The sequence below is a fragment of the Struthio camelus genome, chromosome 3 (assembly GCF_040807025.1).
Source record: "Struthio camelus isolate bStrCam1 chromosome 3, bStrCam1.hap1, whole genome shotgun sequence".
NCBI classification, from domain to species: domain Eukaryota; kingdom Metazoa; phylum Chordata; class Aves; order Struthioniformes; family Struthionidae; genus Struthio; species Struthio camelus.
This window is the reverse complement of record NC_090944.1, coordinates 40,648,453-40,668,491: the sequence shown is the minus strand read 5'-3', so window position 1 is coordinate 40,668,491 and position 20,039 is coordinate 40,648,453. Positions and strand designations below refer to the sequence as shown.

Below are 20,039 nucleotides of genomic sequence, written 5' to 3'. Positions count from 1 at the left end.
GCAAAATGAGAAAGCAATGACTGAACCATAAAGATTTGATAAGCATGGGCAACAGATCTCCACGTCAAAAGCTTTCTGAAACTCAGTCAAAATCAACTTCTTATCTCCCTCACTGGCTCTGTGCATGCATTACAGAGGAGACGAAACGGCCCAGCAGCAGCTCGGAGAAGACAGAACCAGAAAAAGGAACAATTGACATCTGAGGTATCTTTAGAGAACGACGATAGAACTGGTTCAGTACAATACTAGTCACTCCGAGACAACTAAAGAACAAAGATCAGCCTAAAAGGCCTCATGTCCAGAAGTACTGAATACCAGAGGCCAATCTAATGCAGTTGCTAACGGCACAAAGCTCTGTGCTGCTTTTGTCTGCGAGCTCTATGCTAAACTGCAACACACTGCATAGGCAATACTTATTAAACTGTAGCTACCAAAAATGTGTCTCCATAACATACTTTTGGAAATAGAATGAAGATATTATACAAGCACCATGACTGCATAGTTAGACTGTCTGCATAAGAGCATTTTCATGTGATTTCTTTTTTTTTTTTTTAATTCAAAGGCCCAGTTATACTACTTTACTCAGAAGTAACTTCCATTAGTGTCCAAGTATGAATGGCAATACATAACTCATAGTATTAATTTAAAAGTCACTCTTCAATCTTAAAAATTTAACAGAGTGGAAAGAAATTAAGATTCTTTATATATAAATAAATATATAAATATAAAAAATATAAAATATAAAATATATAAAAAAAGCTATCCAACTTATCATAAGGCAATATACCTACAGAACTTCCCTCCAAAAAATAACTACAACTCAACACAGACTTAATCGACTTCCCACGCTAACACTGTATTGTAAATTATTTACAACACATAAATGGGAGCAATGCTACTCCAGGTCCATTGAAAAAATCAAAATGGCATCACACAAGAAAAATGGCACAACATAGCTTTCTATTACCCACACTGCAACTGAATGAAGGAAATGTAAAAGGAGATGTGCCAAGTTACTTGATACTTGCTAGTCAGCTTAATCAGATACTCTCAGTTTCCTGCAGGAAGGATAACAAACACCGTTCTGCTACTTACTGCACACCACGTCTACTTACATATTTTCTGAGGCAAGATGACTCTAAAACCCTTCGTGCATCTAGTAACACAAGGCGTCTAGAACTACACAATCTGACCTAATGTAAGAAAAGGAGTTTTATATAAAAGGAATGTATTACATGATACGGTACCTGGGCAACTGAGATGAAGCAAATTATAAAGCTATGATGACAGGTATTTGAGTTCCTGACCATCCTTCACAGTAAACCTATCACATCAAATATGTGGCTCCTTACCGCCATCTTCTCTATTTTTAAAATCAGCTCAGAAATTCAAAAGAATATCTGCAACATATTTTTTTAAAATATTATCTGGAGTCTTATTTCAATAACAGAAGACTATTACACATTTAAGATTTTGAATAATAAATTAAAATTCTGTTTTTAATTATGACTTCCATTTCTCTGTGATGATAGGTTGAAAAAAAAAAGCAAAGCTATTTCCACCAAGAATCACTATTCAATGTAAATTCTGCAATGCTTAAATTTTACTGAAAATATTTCTAGCCCTTTTTTGATCATGGAGGTTACATGAAGATGCACTTTTTACTTTCACACCAAGCTGACAGAAAAGCTCAGTTTGTCCCTTACTAACATCAGTAACATTATTTTTTAGTTTAACTATATTTAAACATTAGCACTGTTATGTATTTCATCCAGCTGCTTTATCCAGCGGACGTGTTCATCCATTGGATACAAATATTGTTAGGGAGACTGGAAAGACTTTCTTTTAGTTTTTTTGTTTTTTTTAAATGTGTATACACACAGAAGGAAGTAATGGGGAGGGAAAGAAATGTGATAAGCAATAGGCACCAACAATGCCAAACTGTCTGTCCTTTAGGTTTACCCTTTAGCCAAATTCTTTATCCCCTGCCCAATCTACAGGGAAAACGAAGAAAAAAGAGCCATTTTAATTTTTCCCATTTTTGTCTGAAATAGTCTTCCTCCACCCAAAAAGCTGAATGGATGCAAGAAAGAAAACAAGAATGTATTAGATTTCTCTCCCACCCTGAATAAAGCAAAAAAAGTAGTGTTATTTCTTTCTGTAATATTTTCCCTTCAGCTGCTAAGAGCTAAGGCTTTGCTAAGCAGCAGCCATCAGCCATGACATGAATTCCCCCATTTTCTCTGCTGTCATTAATAATTGCTTTTAAAAGATGACAGTAAAGCACAGACACTAATATTCAGGCCAGCTAATAAAAAAGGAGAATAAAATTGGCATTTTCCAACCTCAACATCACGAGCTAGCCCCCTCCCCATCATATTCTCGGAAATAATGCCTTAAAATCATGAGTTTTTCCCTTTTTGCTTCTTATAATTTCTAGCTCTCTTCACTCCCTTTTTTGGCCATTGATTTCCTAACAATTTCAGGAAATTAATCATCTTGCATATATGCATTTCTCTTCCTGACTGCACACAGCTAAACTCTACTTAGCTTCTTATTCCTAAAAAAGGAAAATTGCTACATGTTTTCTGTTATTGCCTTGATTTTCTACTGTATTATAGTCTCATATTCCCCTCACATTCCTGTGTTGACTTTGTAAAAATCTGGAAAATGAATAATGGATAAGTAAAGGTTTCTTACTTTCAAAATATTTTTAGTAAAGGTTTGTATGAGCTGTACCTAATTTCACATGCTACTCTTGTAAAGACGATCTTGGTAATACTGAGAAAACTCTAACAAAAGCAGAGCGCTCTCTGGGACAATCAATTTGATCTAGAATCTTCATTTCTCCCTGTATAGCAGCAAAAATTCAAGGTATTTTAAAGAGTCAGTGACTATTTTGTTTAATTTTAATGAACTCCACAACTATATTAATCTAACATTTAAAGTATCTAACATCTCCGAACAACTTAAAACCTATTTATAAACTCTATATCTAGAATCATATTTTATAGAATCACAGAATATCTACAGTTATATTTTTTAATCATTCTTCTGTCCCAGGGATCATTTTGTTTTATGTCTGGGTTTCTCCAATGCTTCTTTTCTCCTTCTCCACCACTCCCTGGCATTATGCTGCCCCACAACTCCTCTTTGCTCTGCCCCACAACAACTCTTTGCTCTGGCCAGGATCTAAGCAAAGGGGAATTCTGAGGGCATGGGTGTATTTCTTTTTGCACAGCCCGGAGCCAGAACTTTTGCAATGGAGAACATCCAACCTGAAAACATGAGAATACAGTTGCTGCCCACGTCATCCCAGGAACATGTTGTACAGACACCACAATCCCATGGCCGAGAGCATACCACAAGCAAGAAGCTCCGAGAGGATTCTCTTTCTCTCCCCTATCTAAGGGTGCAGAACTCGAACTGCTTCTCACCATTTCCTTGTCCCAGTACAAACATAAATCCATCCAGTCCCACTGTGCCTTGCTCTCTTTCACCTTCCTTTTGATTTTCCATGGGATCTCTGCCTTTCTTCTCATTCTGTGTTATAACAGGATGCTGCCCAGTCTCATCTGAACACTAAGTACCAACCATTTTGCTGGTGCTTGAAGGCAAGATGTCAATCTCACTGAAAAAAATCTACATGAAAATATAGCTTTTAAGAAAACGGTGACTCTCTTTCTGTCTTTATCTCTGCAAGCAGTAATGAGAGACAGGGCAGATAATTTCATTAAGAAAAAAATAGCAAGGTAAACACTTCTTATTGTATTATGAAACATAACGTTCTTTCTTTTCTTTGTTTTATGATCTTTCTGTATAAAAAGAATTTTCAATATCAGAATCATGGTTTAAGAATGAGTAAGATACACTTTCTACCTAGATATTGCTAGATTCCAGAAGAAGGAACACCTGAATCAGTCTGCTTCCCACCCTTCCTCTCCCCGCAAAATCTGTTACAGATGAAAATATCTACAATTGACACCTTTAATATTCTGATCTTAAGTAGTTACTTACTTTGTGTCTCTGATGAGAGGTGCGCTTCCCAGTTTGAAACAGATTTTTTCCCCTCCACAGAATGTTTGTCTCAAAGAAAAGCTTTCTGCTAGATCAAACCCTGCAAAATATGATGAACTGATTTAGTTTATTTAATGCAACTGTAAAAACTGAGGGGACATACTGATTTTTAGCATATTTGGTGACTTTCTAGAATACAGATTGGTATGCTTTAGGTCATAGAAACTTCCAATATTCATTTATTCAGTGGAGAAGATTTCAGTGCAGAATTCCACCAGTAGCTGACTTTGCAATCTCTGAGAAATGCACTGATTATTTCCTTTTATCATCTGACCTAATAACAACATCTGTTGTTCAGAGCTGGAGCATGTTTGAAAAGAGAGTGGAAATGACTGCACGTATAGAACGCAAAACAGCGCCTTTCAAAAACAACACTTTCTGATTTTGATCAACCTCACTTTTCTGAAACCAACAACAGTTTTCGGAGAATGGAGGTGGCAGATTGTACTATCCTTCTACAGCTTTACAGCCAGCTTCAGTGGGACTACGATTACATCTACCACTGGTAAATTAATTCAGGTACTTTACTCTTCCTATTAACTGAAATCATTTACCTGAAACACTGAGATCATCTCTGTTGACTTGTCTGAGTTGATGGACAACTGTTCTCATCACAGGACACACTGCACCTTCAAAAGAATAGCTGAATATGTACCATAAAATTTTATCAAATAAAAATGAATCAGACAGTGATTATAATACCTGCCATAAAACAAAATAAGCTGTAGTTAGTAATATTAACAGGAAAGTGGTTGTTGTTTATCTTTAGAATTAAAAAAAAAAACTCCACAATCTAAATAACAGCAATGATATTTTTCTTTAAGTGTAGTATTAGTATTCATACTACACTTCTAATATTATAAAGAAACGAAAATTTTATCATACTTTAATTCTTACAAAGCTCCTTCCATATTGATTCTGTATAAAGCAATAACATCTGTTGCAATTTTTTACTATTTCTGAGTAGATTAAATGTTAGCAAATCTGTTTTTTTCCGAAGAAGTATATATTACAATGAAAATGCAACAAAAAAAGCATAAATGCTTAATTACTGGTGGCAATAATCCATTGTTACTTTGGGAACACTAATTTCAAAATGTGGATTAACAAGGATGCATTCATATAATAAGCAATGCAAGTAATATTTCTATTTTGGAAAAGCTGTTAAAAAATAAACAGCTTTACTAGGGATTAAGTCTGAAGCAACATATTTAAGTAAACAAGCAGAGTGTTCTAATACTTGGAACACGGTAAACTCAAAGGTTAATTCTAACAAACACATTTAACAACGTACTATTAATATGCAGTATCCTCCTATCATAAAGTTATTATAGATCTATATGGACACACACACACACACACACACACACACACATATATACACACACAGAGTGAGAAACACTTTTTAAGATGCAGCTACAGGGAAATGTTACTTTTGTGCACGGGTCTGAAATAGGGCTTTTTCTTTAACCGACTTTGCAAATAGCCTCATTAAACCCTATTGAAACTATCAAAGGGAAGACGACAAGCAGGATTTGGCCCATGCACTTATTAAGCACAGAGCTCCGCGTTGAGCTGAAGTGACTGAAAAGACTGCCAAGCTGTCTAAAGCTACTAAACAGCGAAGGACGAGGTGAAAGCGTCAGTTTAGTGAAAAAACCAGGAGGAACGGCCTAGCGTTAACCTAGAAATTACCTATATTTAAAAATTTCCAAGAGTATGCAGGCTGAAAGTTGACCTTTAAATACCTATATTGATAATTTAAAAGCACGTTACATTTGTCATTCATTCTGCAGTAATGTAGAAAGATTATTATCCTTCACAGATTTTGAATTCTATTAAATGCATTACAGTATTTGATCTGGAATATAAACAGCTAGTTGGAGATAATGAGGAAAAAATTTAAGTAAATTATACAATACAGAAAAAAGAAACTTCCTAACAACATAATTAATAAAATCCCATTAATTGTTTAAGAAAAGATTGAGTGGAGGCAGTTTTTTGCAAGACGCATCAAGTTCCACTCAATACCATGTCTTTTATGCTGCAATTACAATTAGAAGTAACTAACTTGTAAGCGGATTTATTTCAAAGGCAGGAAGATACTATATTCTTTCTTTCCTTCATATGTACACTAAATATATATATACATATGTACATGAAATTTCATGAGGGAGCGAGATGAGAAGAAACATATGCATTAAAAACAACTACAACTCACACTGTAAACCCCATTTCCCCACAACAGATGCAGAACTGTTAGAATACTCATACTGAAATCTCAGACACCAAAATTAAATCTTTCATTACTCTTAGCTTACAGGAAGTTTTATATAGTGTGAAATGCGTTCAGTGGAACTACATACTAACATATACTGCACTTTCTATACTGTTTGATGTGCACACCCTAAGGAACAGAAACAGGCTCACCTTAGATGCTCTTTAATCTACTCACTTAATTCTTGAATCATTTATACAGATTATTAAACTAAAAACTTTAGATAGAAAGTATAGATTTTTATCTCTAGCTGCTCTACAGTAGTGAATGGGATTACAGTAGTTTTACACAAACATAACTACAAGAAATATGCTAGTGTAAAAAAAGCCTACTGTGGCTGAAGTCACAACAGCCTTTCGTATATACACTAATAAATACTCTTTTAATTCCCCGTTTCTATCCAAGTTTTATATAAAGACTATGGGAAAGAATCACTTTTTCATTAAATTTCTTTATAGTACGTATAATAGAAGAAGACAGATATGACCACTGAGGATTTCACCTGAAACTGCTATAGTAGGGTCTACAAGACTAGAGGGGGGGAAAAAAAAACACTTTTTTGCAGCATTAACTTAAATGAAGGCTGAGTGGCTAAGGACCAGGGAGTTGCAGCTTATTCCCTCCAGCCCCTTTCTCCCATATCCAAATAAAGAATCAAGCCTTAATTTCTGTGCTATCCAGATGATAGCAATGATTCCTCACATGCCACAGACCAGACTGTAGACCTATTTTTATCAGTGGCATAACACTCACAGCATACACAGCCATGTAAGTGTTACTTACTTGGTTGCATCCCATATCCCCAGAAAAACTGAAAGGGTTACTGCGATTCCTCTTCCATCTTGTGTTGCTGATGCGCTCCTCTAGCTCAATACTATTCTACTAGAAAGCCAAGGTAAAAGACTAAAATACTAAAACCGAAAGCTCTCCAAATCAGGACTGGTAACTTTTAGTACTACAGATTGATGAAAATTCTGTCTATAGTTACAGCATATAATGACAAAAAATAAGTCTCTTCCAAGATTTTCAGTTATGCTAGAAGAACTTTATATATAATTCCTTTTGACCTGAGACAAAACAGACAGATTACCCATTCAGTGCATGGGTAGCTGAATTAGAAGATCTACATGAAGGCAGTCAGGAAAGAAAAAGAACAAGACAAACTGTTATCGCTAATTCAGGCGGGGAAACCACGCAACTACCTGTTACAATACACCAATACACCATGTAGTAGCATGAAGAAGCACCTTACATTTACACAGTAGATTACTCCACACATGGTAAAACTTCCTTGGTCTGATTTGAGAGCCACAATTCATATTAAAACGCTGACTGAAGCATAACTTGCCTATAAATTAATGAGATTTCCTACCCATAGGACGAATTATAGATCTTAATATATAGAAATCAATAAGTCTACTATAGGAACTTAGTGTTATAAAATAAACATAATTATTATCAACATAAAATAACATAAACACATATATATGTCAATCAGGCAGAAAGATCACAGATCATTGTGATCTGTCTCTCCAGTAGGACACTAGTAAGAAAAGCTTTTTATATAATAACATTTTGCAGAAAAAAATTTCCAAGTAATGGGGCTACATGTGGACTTATCTGCTGGGACATGCCACGGCATGTCCTGAGTTCTTGGAACGAGCAGGGCACCTGTTGAAGCACGTTGCAGCTTCAAGCTAGGCCCCATGCCCAGTTTTTCCTTCCATGAAAACTAGGAGGCAGGAGACACTGATGCATGCTTCAGTCTCACTCTTACATATGTCTCCTGTGTGAACTTCCTGGCTGGGAACTGTAGCTTCCAATAAGCACTCTTGGCCCCTCTAGAGTGAACGCAACCTATAATGGCTTGATTCACTTTACAAGTACCTATCCACTACTTCATAAGTGGAGTTTCCATTCAGGGCAATTTTTCAGAGGTATCTAACACCACCGACGTGCACCTTCTGCATACGCTGAAGTTTCTGTCAGCAAACACAACCAATCAAATGAATGCAGCCCAACAGCAGAGCCCCACCCTACACATTCTCACGTCATATGTCAGACCTAAACCTCAGGAAGAATCCCAGATTAGCTGGGGATCCATTTGTCTCGTACTCTAACAGGATCAGACTTCATATGAAGATAGACAGAACGAAACTCTCTGGAGTGCATGGCTTACTCGCGCCTGTCAGCAACAACATCTAACAAGTCCAGCTTTAAGGTGTTCACACTGAAGACGAGAATCCTATTTTCAAACAGGATTTCTCTTTCACACTGGAAGCTGCTTTATATTGCATTAAAAACAAATATGTTAATTAAATCAAAGGAGGGAAGAGAAAAGGCAGAGACTGAATGTTGTTGATACAGGAAAATCAAGTCCAAGTATTATTTAGATAATTGTGTAAATAACATAACACCTTTGGCAGGATACATTAAGAAGTCCACGCTGACAGAGTTCTAGCATTTGGATACTCACACTAGACATTGGAGACTTGGATTTTCCCATGAGGAAGAGGAGGTTTTTTTTTTAAAAAAAAAATAAAAAAAAGCACAGCATTTCACATCCTAGGTGAATATCTTGGCCATAGTACTTGATGTTTCCCTCTTTCTCTAGCTTTCCATGAAAAAGGGCCGATCTAATTTACAGGCTTCACTCTGAGAATGTGTGTAGCTGAGAATACTTCCTTCTGTGGTACGAGGTCTCCCTAAAGTACTACTTACTGACTAGCTGAAGTGGCTTTCCCACAATGTACAGCCTTTTGTGAACCACATTCTTAGTTACCTAAAGCCCCCTATTCACTGCCTGAGAAGCCCTGGTATTTAACTACGAGTTAAGGAATCCAGTGGCGGCAGGGCAGCTTAAAGTTAAACATTGCAATATAGTTTATGGATCCAGTCTTAAATATCCAGTTTAAGAGTTTAAACTATTTAAATGTAATAAATATATTTTATACGAGAATAACAGAAATAGTATTTTTGAAGATTATCTATGTACTAGAACAACAAAACTGAAAAGAAAAGCTGAACTGATCTGCATACTTGAAACCATTCACTGTATTTGGGTTAAAGTGCCTATCTAAAATTATGATCTAGAGCCAATACTTTTCACAACACATTCCACATCAAAAGGCAATGGAAATTCACTGTGGCTGAGAGTCCCAGGACTTTGTTTATGCTACATTTGTCATGGGTTAGCAAGTGATTTTGAAGAAAAGTAATTGCAAAAGAAAGTTGAACAAAGTAACAAATAATCTAGGAATGAGAGAGAAGTATTAACATTCCTAGTATGAAAAATAGGAATGATCACATTGAAACTTTTTGTATCGCTGCGAAAAGAGCTCACGTTCATGCTCCGAAACCAAATGCTCCCAATAATAAGAAAATTAGTCGACAACAAATAAAATGAAGATTTTATTCTTGAAGTCAAGTCAAAAACTTGATTACGGAGAACTCCTGAACTTCAGATTTATAACCCAATCCCCTCCCTTCGATTTGCTGTATTTTATCTTTAGAAGTAATTGCTTCCTTCTGATAAACGATTAGCTTTGGCAGATCTTGAAGGACAGGAGCAGAACTGATATGTAGGGGAGAACAAAGGGCCAAAAGAGAGTAAGCTAATGAAAAAACCAAAAAATTTGAAGAAGTTAAATATTTCTCTTATCTCTTACATCTTCATTTTACATGCCTGCTTTACATCAAGTAAATCTGTTTTCCTTTCCAAAATGGGATCTTGATTCAAGCAAAACACAAATAGACTTGGCCCTCTTCTTCTTGAAATGAGTACATTTCTGATTTGTAACAGTTTCATCTGCATATAGTTATCAAACTAGAACAAGATAATTTTGAAACAGAATATTCAGCTCAGCCAAATGACACAGTTTAAATAAAAAGGCTCGCAAACACACCTATTCTCCTGACCACTGTACATTTGCAAGGTAGGTTCTTTCTCAGCTCCTGCTTTCTGGTTGATAACCTACGTTTCTTTTTTGGGTGGCAACCGCCCTTTCAGTCTGTAGAAAAATCTCTTTCTTTCGTCCTATCACCTTGAAGCTGCCTCCCGAGTCTATTCCCTGCTGTAAGCAGGGCCGCGCTGCCAGCTATCTACATGCTGTTCCTCACCATCTGCCCCTGCCACCCCACACTGCAGAAGCTTCTCTCAATCGCACACCCTCGGTTATTTTCAGAAGAGGTTCAATCTCTCCTCCCAGTGGTTCCATTTGACCTAAATTTGATCCATTTGTAGCAGCCAGGCTAAGGAAAACAGCAACTCCCTCCCTGCTGCCCAGCCACAAACTTCTAACAGAACATAATGTACAATTCAGATATATTGTTTACGCAGTTTACAGTATCTGTCACGTTTTCTTTGACTGGTTTGCCTTTTACTAAGATGCCTTTTCATTAGACAACAAAAGAAAAAGGACAATATTTCCTGGCATTTTGTTTTAAAATTATTCAAATTATACATTTATATTATTAGGGAACCTTGCACAATCGCACCTTTCTGGCCTTTAAAACTTCCCTTCTGCAGTCCTCCAGTGAGGAAGGACAGATAAGACAACACCGTCCCTCCGACGGCTAAAGAGAATGATTGCAGAGCTATTATGTAAGGCGCACTCTCTCCCAGGGGTTAGGAATAATTCATCTCTGGAGCACTTAGCTTTGCTGCCTGAAGAGTGCAAGGCAAAAAGGTCTTTGACTTACACTCAGATTCTCTGCAGGGCATTACTGCTACCCTGGAGCTCACACATTACAATTAGTATTTATTAAATATTACTATTTATTGTTTCCAGGAGCAGTAAGAGGACTGTTATGCTAGTCGTTGGCTTTTTAAATTTCTTGGGTCCAAGTTTCAAAGGTGTTGCCAAGTTTCAAAGGTGTTGTGTGCCTAAAGCTTCCATTACCTCCCCATCGGATTTCTCAAAAATGAGTGTTACTAAAAATAAATTTTGTTTCTTAAAAAAAAGAAAAATCAACACTGTCTATTTCTACTTAAATAGGAATAAACATGTTCTCCTTGTTAGCAACTGTAGGAAAATTCTAAAAAGCTGAGGTACACACTGAGGTTGAGCAATTCCAGAAAACTAACAATTTATTTTTCTACAAACATACAACTGATATGTATTTAACAGAAAATTTACTGCAGTCAGGACAGTCAAGGTAAAGGACAAAACCGATAACAGAACAGGAGTTGCAGAAAGAGACCTTTGCTTTAAGTAAGAGAATGAGTTAACAGGCCGACAATAAGAAGAAAATGAAGAAATTAAGGTAATTTTGCAGAAGATGGATACCCAAGCTTTTACTTTAAACAATTTTGTTATATTCCTTTCCCACGTCTTCTTAGGTACAAGGTTCTGCCTTACTCTACATCGGTGAAATACTTGACTTGCTTAGGAGATTTAGGTTAGGGTAGGTTGTCTCTAACATTAAGTTGTTTACCTCAGTGTGAGCACTGATCTCCCATAATTAAGCCACAAGATCTTATTCATAAAGATTTTGCAAGCCCTGATATAGAATTTTTTTTGGTATGGTAAGTTTAGGAAGTACAAAATAGAACTCCCCGAAACTACAACTGCTTCCAAATGTTCATCTTCCAAGTACAGGAAACAGAAAGATTGCTTTGAAACTGCTTCAAGACTTAAGACTTCTTCAAAGACAGAGATAAAACCACTGGTCTTTGTAATTGCTCCTGCTTGTATTGTTCATTTGTTTTCCATACGCTATCTTTAAAAAAAAAAAAAAAAAAACCTCTTTCAGCACTGCGATTTGTGCCTTTGGTCTGTGAAGGACAAAAAATTGGAAGTACCTGTCTGGTCAGTGACAGCCACAGAAGTAGAAACAGGAAGGAGGAAGAAGACTGCCATACAATGCCAAACTACGCAGGATCCAAGGTACTTCATCTCCCCCTGGACTCATGTGAACAATCAGCCACGAATCTGAAAGAGAAAATACCCATACTGAGAGCATGTCTTCTTATTCTTTCTTCCTTACCCCATCAGAAAACCACAACAAGAATTTAAGTGTAAAGAAAGAGTGAATCACTAGTCCTACAGAATGCGTATCACTTATCCATTTTAAAGAACTATAAAAAAATAGACTCATATGAACTTAGAAATGAACAACAAATACATTCCCTTAGTCTGTTATTAAGGTAACGAGTAACACTTTCAGAAATATTAACTTAAATATACTAGTTATAAAATCATAAAAATTCATTTCATTAGTAATGAATGAATTTTCTTTTTATTTTTCTCCTGGATTTTCAATTTGAAATATGATAGCTTAACTGTTTGGTGCCACAATGCTGTGAATGATTGCTGAAGTAGTCATCAAATCCAACAAGGATAATAGGTAATTCTTTTGGTGTAAATGCAAAACAAAGAAAAACACAGTATTTCTCTTCCTTGCAAAATATACAAGGCCCTAGAGCAGCTTGTACCAAGTTTACACTTTAAATTTTTTTAAAAACACAGTCTGGCTCCAACAATACATCTTTGTCAACTAAACACAACACCAGCTTCCTACTAAGCCAACTACAATTTATAGAAACACATGAACTTAGTGAAACGCAGAAAACGGCAACAAATAATTTGTTTTTCTTACCGAAAACACGTTATGAAAAATGTAACTATATGATGCACAGACTACACGTCTATAATTATTTTTGTAAAGCACCATATTCATCAACAGAGCTGCTCTGTCAGTCACATGTATGGACAGCAACTACACCATGACTGACTTTCCCAGCCTCTCCGACGGCAGCAAAGCCAATGCGCGTCCAGGGGAACGCGATCATTTAATTTCCTGCACCTGCTTTACGAGCAGGCACCAGTCATTCACTAGAGCGGCCGTGCCAAGGCATCTCGTTTCCCGCAGGGCCCTCGCGAATGAAACAAGGAGTATCGCCCTGCTCCTCGCTTGAACTCGGCTTCAGCTCCCGCCCGCCGCTTCGGCAGCCTCCCAGCCCCTGAGGCCCGCGGCGGGCCGGAGCCCGGCGGGGAGGAGCGATGCGAGCGTGGGACAGCTCACCCCGCAACGCAGCCGCGCTGGACGTTTCATTTCTCTTCGATTAAGCCGCGTTTGTCGGGCAGAGGGTGCGAAGCGCCGGACGAGCCGGCGGGCAGCCAAGGCGGGAGGCGGCGCCGAGCAGCGCGGTGCCGGGGGGGGGGGGGGGGGGGGGGAAGGGAGGGGCAGCCCCGCGCCTCCCGCCGCCGCCGCCGCCGCCGCCGGACCCTGCCGCCCCAGCCCCGTCCCCAACCTCCTCCGCCACCGCCCGGCCCGGCCCGGCCCGGCCCGGCGGTGCCGACCCCCCAGCCTGCCTGCGCGCCGGGCAGCGGCTCGCCCCGGCCAGGCGCTCGGAGGTGGCGCAGCTGGCTGGCTGCCGGCCGCGGCCCGCGCACCTTCCGCGGGCGCGGGGGCCCCCTGCCGCCGGGCTCGGCGCGGCCGCCAGCGGGGAGGGGGAACAGGTGAAGGGAGCCCGGGGGGGGCGGGGGGGGGGGCTCTGCCCAGCCCCGGCCGCCCCGCCGGTGGTCCCGAGCGGGAGGAGCGCGCTGCCACCTGAGCAGGCTGCACCGCCCCGCAGCTGCCGACCTGGGCGCATCTTCCCCGCGCCTGGGCCACCGTTCCTGGTCGTTCACCGCACGCCGCTGTTGACACACGCTTCGACTAAGTGGATGTAGGCCACTCGATAACGCACACTAGCTAGGAAACCGAGCACTAATAGCTATATCATTAGACGTAAGCATGCGCATACATTAATAAGCGTGCTTCTAAGTATTGTGCTCATTTGCAACACTCTCTAACCATTTTTGTAAATTACTGCAAATTTACTACGGCTGTTTTGATTAGCATATATTAACACATATCTATGTTCACATGCAAACATATCAGCACACTTCTATACCATAAGTTGGTAGCAGTATATTAAAAGGCTATTGTGGATATTATATTTACACAGGATACAGTTAATACTGGCAAAATCAGTAATAAACTTAGCTGCCAAAAAAAAACCCACCCCCCCCCACATAAATACAGGAATGTGTTTGTGTGATGTTCAAACAACTGACTACAAAGATGAGCTGCTTACCTTTAATTTTTTGCTCTAGTATGTCCCCCAGAAGCACAGTGAATGCCTGTACAAAGCTGCTGTCGTGCTGAGGAGTTGCTGGAGTGAGTCTCCAAAGAGTGGTAGAGGGGGATGCAGCTCTGTCCTTATTAGTCTCACATAGTGTGACCCTCCCACTCAGTGAGCACAGAATACACTGCAAGAAAGGACAAACAGCAATCCAGACACAGATTTTACATAATCATACCAATATATCCCAAGTCCAGTAACAATGTAAGAAATGGTTCCCCCCCCCCTCCCGACAGTTCCACAAATAAAATTGCCAGAGTATGAATGCATGAATGAAAGGGCGTCTGGTTTCTAGTTGTAAGGAACTGACTATCTACATTAGCACACTAGCAGGAACTGGCTTTTAACACTTAAGTGTAAGCACACAAAATAAATTTTATATACTTTACCATAAATTTAAAATTAGCCATCCAAGTAACCAAGAGAGTGTACCTATTTATGGCACTGATGCTGCAAAGCACAGCAGACGATTGACATTTCTTTTGCCTTTTAAAATCTATCATTTACAAACCAGAATGTTCTTGCTCTGCAGTATCATCTGTCTATGATAAAATGCTAACACTTAGCACTGCCACTAACTCTCATTTGAATGTGTTAAACTGCACTTTTCACAGGTTCTCCAAGTGTGCTTGTGGCAGTTGTCTGTATTTCATTTTACACATGTGAACCAGAGGACAGAAGGTCAGAGAAAAATAAAATGACTAGAAATATATACAGAGAAGGTAGAGAGAGTAGAGTTTTAATTAAATGTATCCCACTTGTATATATTAAAGACACATTCTATTTTTTTCCTAGTAGAACCATTCTGACAGGCAAAAAGAAAGTAGTTATGGTGACTCATGGTGACTGATTATTTGAAAATTTACCAGCTTAACATGAATTTAGCTCAACTGGTCTTAAGATCAGAAAACTCATAAGCTTACCTTTTTGCTTTGTCCCCCAACATACTCTGACCCGTGTTTTCTCATTTCAGCCAAGACAAGCTGTCAGGATAACAAATGAATCCCATGGACAGACAGGATTATCTTCTCGGTTTAAAGTTTCAAAATTCTTGCTATTCTTCCCAACTTAGAATCACAAGAGAAAGACGAAATTGCAGCTTAGGTATGTGTCTTTTAGGATGTTGGTTTAATTCACAACTTTGCCACAGACTCGTAGTGTCATTTTGGGCAAGTCACACTTCTCTTAGAGTTCAGTTTCTCATTCTGTAAAATACAAAAAGTAAAGCTTCCCTACCTCACAGGGTGAGGCTCAAGAGCCCAATCCTACAGCTGACAAATCATCAGAGCACTTCCTTTGCCTTCATTTGATAAAGGCTTCTGTGTTGAGCCCTAATGCAATGTTTCAAAAAGAGTTTTGAGATTCTCAGTTGAAAGACCCTTTGTAAAAGCTCTGCTCCTAGTGAAAGGCATTATCACTACTGTTCTGAAAAAAATCCTTGCATTTCTCATTACTCTTGCAAACAATAAATTCTTAAATTCCTTCTGTTTTGCTTAATTTCACATACCCTAAATATCTGGATTCAGCTCTGCTAAAATGGACCATACAGAATCTCATTAATTTCAGTGAAATTAAGCTCTCAATAAGCGAAATATTTTCAGTTGCATAACACTTTGCACATGCAATCAGTTCATCCTGTAAAGAAATATTTTTGCCGCTCAACGTTTCAGTATTCCTTAAAAGTCCATATCCAAATTTTCTGTCTTTATTTCCTATGAAGTCATAATGAAGCACACCCCTAAACCAAGGATATTTGTCTACCTATATTGAGATAGCCACACTCCAAAGAGAAAATTAAAAATACCTTATTTGGACTATGCCAGTTTTACAACACTCCACATCAGTATGAGAGCAATAAATAGAAGAATTAGAAACTACTACAATGTTCCCCAGCTAATATATACACTTCCTATACTCTAGGCTAGCTTTTCAACTAAAAGGGATTATGCCTGTTCACATAAGTCAGTAGAGTTCCACTGATTTATATCATTTGAGGACCTGGGCAATAGAGACTGCCCTTGTATGCATTTATGGACTAACACTGTTCATATCAGTGAATATGTTCTTGAACAACTAGTGACAGAAAAACTGGGAACAAAGAAAACCTAAGTGTTTACAAATTTATCTAAGGAACCAAATAAAGCTTCTCTCTCTCTCTCTCTCTTTCTCTCTCTCTCTCCTGCAACTTAAGAGGCAAAATCACAACTGGCAAAATTTCTCTGCATCATGAACAGCCTAAAAATTCAAATCACCTGCACTCAAGTCCATCTGGAAAGAATTATTACTGTACTCCACAAAAAGCATTGTTTATACTCAGTCCTCTTTTACTCTGTATTCAGGAAGCTTTGGAAATGCTGCTGGTACAATGTGACCTGAAAGATCAGCAGCAAATAGATGATATGCTATATTACCTTTGTAGTAACTGTTTCCAGCTATCCCACAGCTTAGCTAGAACTCTCACTTGTATACAGAAGACAGAATTAGACCTGAATCCAAGCAAGAGCAAGGGCAAATATACCAGGAGAGAGAGAGAGACATTAAGAAGTTTGAAACCACACTTTAGCACAAACATATAGAACACATGTTCTGTCTCCTCTGCCAAGTGGGAGCTGCTCTACTGAGTAGCCTTTATTACAACTGCAGTTACAGGCAAGACACAGGAGGAAAAGGAAAGAGAATTTAGGGGGAAAAAACCTTATTTTGTCTAGAAAATTTTTCTCTACTGTCAACCTTGGTTGCTTTTCTCAGTGCTATGAGAAGTCCAAAAAGCTAATCAAAACAATCCACTCTCATCTGTTTGATACTAATAGATTAGTCTCGGTACACCCAGACTTTTAACTTCAGTGTTGCTTATGACAACACACGTACAGCAATGAAGCTGTGAGATATGACAAAACTCTTTAAAAGTAGCAGCATTCTACCTGAAAACAACTTGCTAGAAATACATTAATTTGAAACTCCCCTTACCACACTACTTCTCATTGAATGTAGAGCCTAGTATTTCTAGTCTTTAAGTAAACTGTTAAGTTTAAGCCCTTATGTGGTGCTGCTCCTTGCCAGATGATCCCTTCTGCCCTTTGAAAGATTTGATTCTCATGACAACTGCATTCCACTGAAACAATTAAAATATAAATGCTTCTAAATACTCTAAACTGAACTATGATGGAACTCGGACAAAATAGGTGGAATTCTATCTTCGTTGAAGTTAACAGAAATACTGACACTGATGTAAATGATGTAAAGATGTCACTCAGATAAGGAAACTTTGGTAGATAGTATATGAAAAAGGAGTTATTTACATGCGTGTGCACACACATACACTAAGCACCAAAAATATCATAACTTGCAAGGCAAACAGAAAAGCTGGATATGTCACGTCATTTCTTCTGTAGGAGAGGAAGAAAAGAACAAAGAAAAAACCTGCTACTTCTTTTTTCTGCTTAGGAAGCACTTAGATTTTCAGTGAAGGGGCCAAAATAACTGTTGGAAAGATACAGAGAGAATACACACTGCTATGCTTTTGCAATATTTGTTGTCTTGGCTCAAAAAATTTCCACTAATTATTTTCTCTGCTTTTTTTTTTGACACTTTGTAACACACCTTAAAGTAACCATTCATAAATAATAATAAATGCTACAGTAACAAAAAATGATTCTGTGCTTTTTCCCCAATTCCAATGGAACGGATAATCCTGATCAACAACAAATAATGTAGAGTTGAAACATGTGAAATGTTAAGTGCTATGAGATCCTAACATGAAAGATGTTTCCTATTTTTTCAAATGATTATAAATTTCAAAGGAAATTCATTACTAAGTAAGCACATGGCATTCTTAATTTATTGTTTATATTTACTTGTTGCAAACATGTGAACAGCTGTTTCATTTAATGTGTAAAGTGCTCATGATTACTTGGGAAACAAATATATTTCTGTGCACACACTACTACTTAAAGTGTTAGTACAAAAACTCAGTGGAATTATTCAACCTTGTGAAAATGCTGAAACTGTAGACCCTGATATGACATCAAAGTGTCTAAATATGCTTATAGAAACAATACTAAGAATAATAGTGTCAAAATATGTATGTCCTTTACCTATTAAAGAGACATTTTACTTCATATTCTTATAGATAGATGGATACATACAGATAACTGTACTGCCATAATACACAATAACACAATCACAGAATGGCTAAGATTGGAAGGGACCTCTTGAGATCATCCAGTCCAACCTCCCTGCTCCAGCAGGGTCCTCTAGAGCATGTTTCCCAGGATCGCATCCAGGCGGGTTTTGAATACCTCCAGCGAAGGAGACTCCACTACCTCTCTGGGCAACCTGTGCCAGTGCTCTGGCACCCTCACAGCAAAGAAGTTTTTCCTCCGGTTCAGATGGAACTACCTGTGGTTCAGTTTGTGCCCGTTGCCTCTTGCCCTGTCACTCGGCACCACCAAAAAGAGTCTGGCCCTGTCCTCTCAACACCCCCCCTTCAGATACTTGTACACATTGATAAGATCCTCCCTCAGCTGTCTCTTCCCGAGGCTGAACAGGCCCAGCTCTCTCAGCCTTTCTTCAGAGGAGAGATGCTCCAGTCCCCTCATCATCTTTGGAGCCCTCCGCTGGACTCTCTCCAGTAGGGCCATGTCTCTCTTGTAGTGGGGAGCCCAGAAGTGGACCCAGTACTCCAGGGGAGGCCTCCCCAGGGCTGAGGAGAGGGGCAGGATCACCTCCCTCGACCTGCTGGCAACACTGCCTAATGCAGCAGAGGACACCATTGGCCTTTTTGGCCACAAGAGCACACTGCTGGCTCATGTTTAACTTGTCCGCCAGGACTCTCAGGTCCTTCTCGGCAGAGTTGCTTTCCAGCAGGTCAACCCCCAGCCTGGACTGGTGCCGGGGGTTCTTCCTGCCCAGGTGCAGGACCCTGCACTTGCCTTGGTTGAACTTCAGGAGGTTCCTCTCCGCCCAACTCTCCAGCCTGTCCAGGTCCCTCTGAAAGGCAGCCCAGCCTTCTAGTGGGTCAGCCACTCCCCCCAGTTTAGTATTATCACTAAACTTGCTGAGGGAGCACTCTGTGCCTTCCTCCAGGTCACTGATGAATATGTTGAACAAGACTGGACCCAGGACTGACCCCTGGGGGGACACTGCTAGCTACAGGCCTCCAACTTGACTCTGCGCCATTCACCACAAACCTCTGAGCTCGGCCATCCAGCCAGTTCTCAAGCCACCTCACTGTCCACTCATCCCACCCACGCTTCCTGAGCTGACGTGGGAGGATGTGATGGGAGACAGTGTCCAAAGCCTTGCTGAAGTCCAGGGAGACAACCTCCACTGCCCTGCCCTCATCTACCCAGCCAGTCATTCTATGATAGAAGGCTGTCAGATTGGTCAAGCATGATTTCCCTTTGGTGAATCCGGGCTGGCTACTCCTGATCACCTTCTTGCCCTCCGCATGCTGAGGGATGACCTCCAGGAGGAGCTGTTCCATCCCCTTTCCAGGGATGGAGGTGAGGCTGGCAGGCCTGGAGTTCCCTGGCTCCTCCTTCTTGCCCTTTT

General features: G+C 39.4%; 1 protein-coding gene across 5 annotated transcripts in view; it reads right to left on the bottom strand.

Annotated features, from left to right (window-relative positions):
- Positions 1-14,529, bottom strand: part of COL19A1 (collagen type XIX alpha 1 chain) — a 209,395-nt gene extending 194,866 nt beyond the window's left edge. For 3 of the 5 annotated variants that reach the window (XM_009689153.2, XM_009689151.2, XM_009689154.2), the window contains exons 1-4: positions 14,439-14,529; positions 12,159-12,288; positions 4,632-4,706; positions 4,018-4,117 (exon numbers count right to left, since the gene is read on the bottom strand). In XM_009689153.2, the coding sequence (XP_009687448.2) occupies positions 4,018-4,117; positions 4,632-4,706; positions 12,159-12,252 (269 nt within the window). In that variant the 5' untranslated portion in view covers positions 12,253-12,288; positions 14,439-14,529. Of the gene's footprint in view, positions 1-4,017; positions 4,118-4,631; positions 4,707-12,158; positions 12,289-12,955; positions 13,287-13,381; positions 13,501-14,438 lie in introns of those variants that run through there. The other 2 variants (XM_068937488.1, XM_009689152.2) reach the window with 2 other exon arrangements.
- Positions 14,530-20,039: the final 5,510 nt, after the last annotated feature.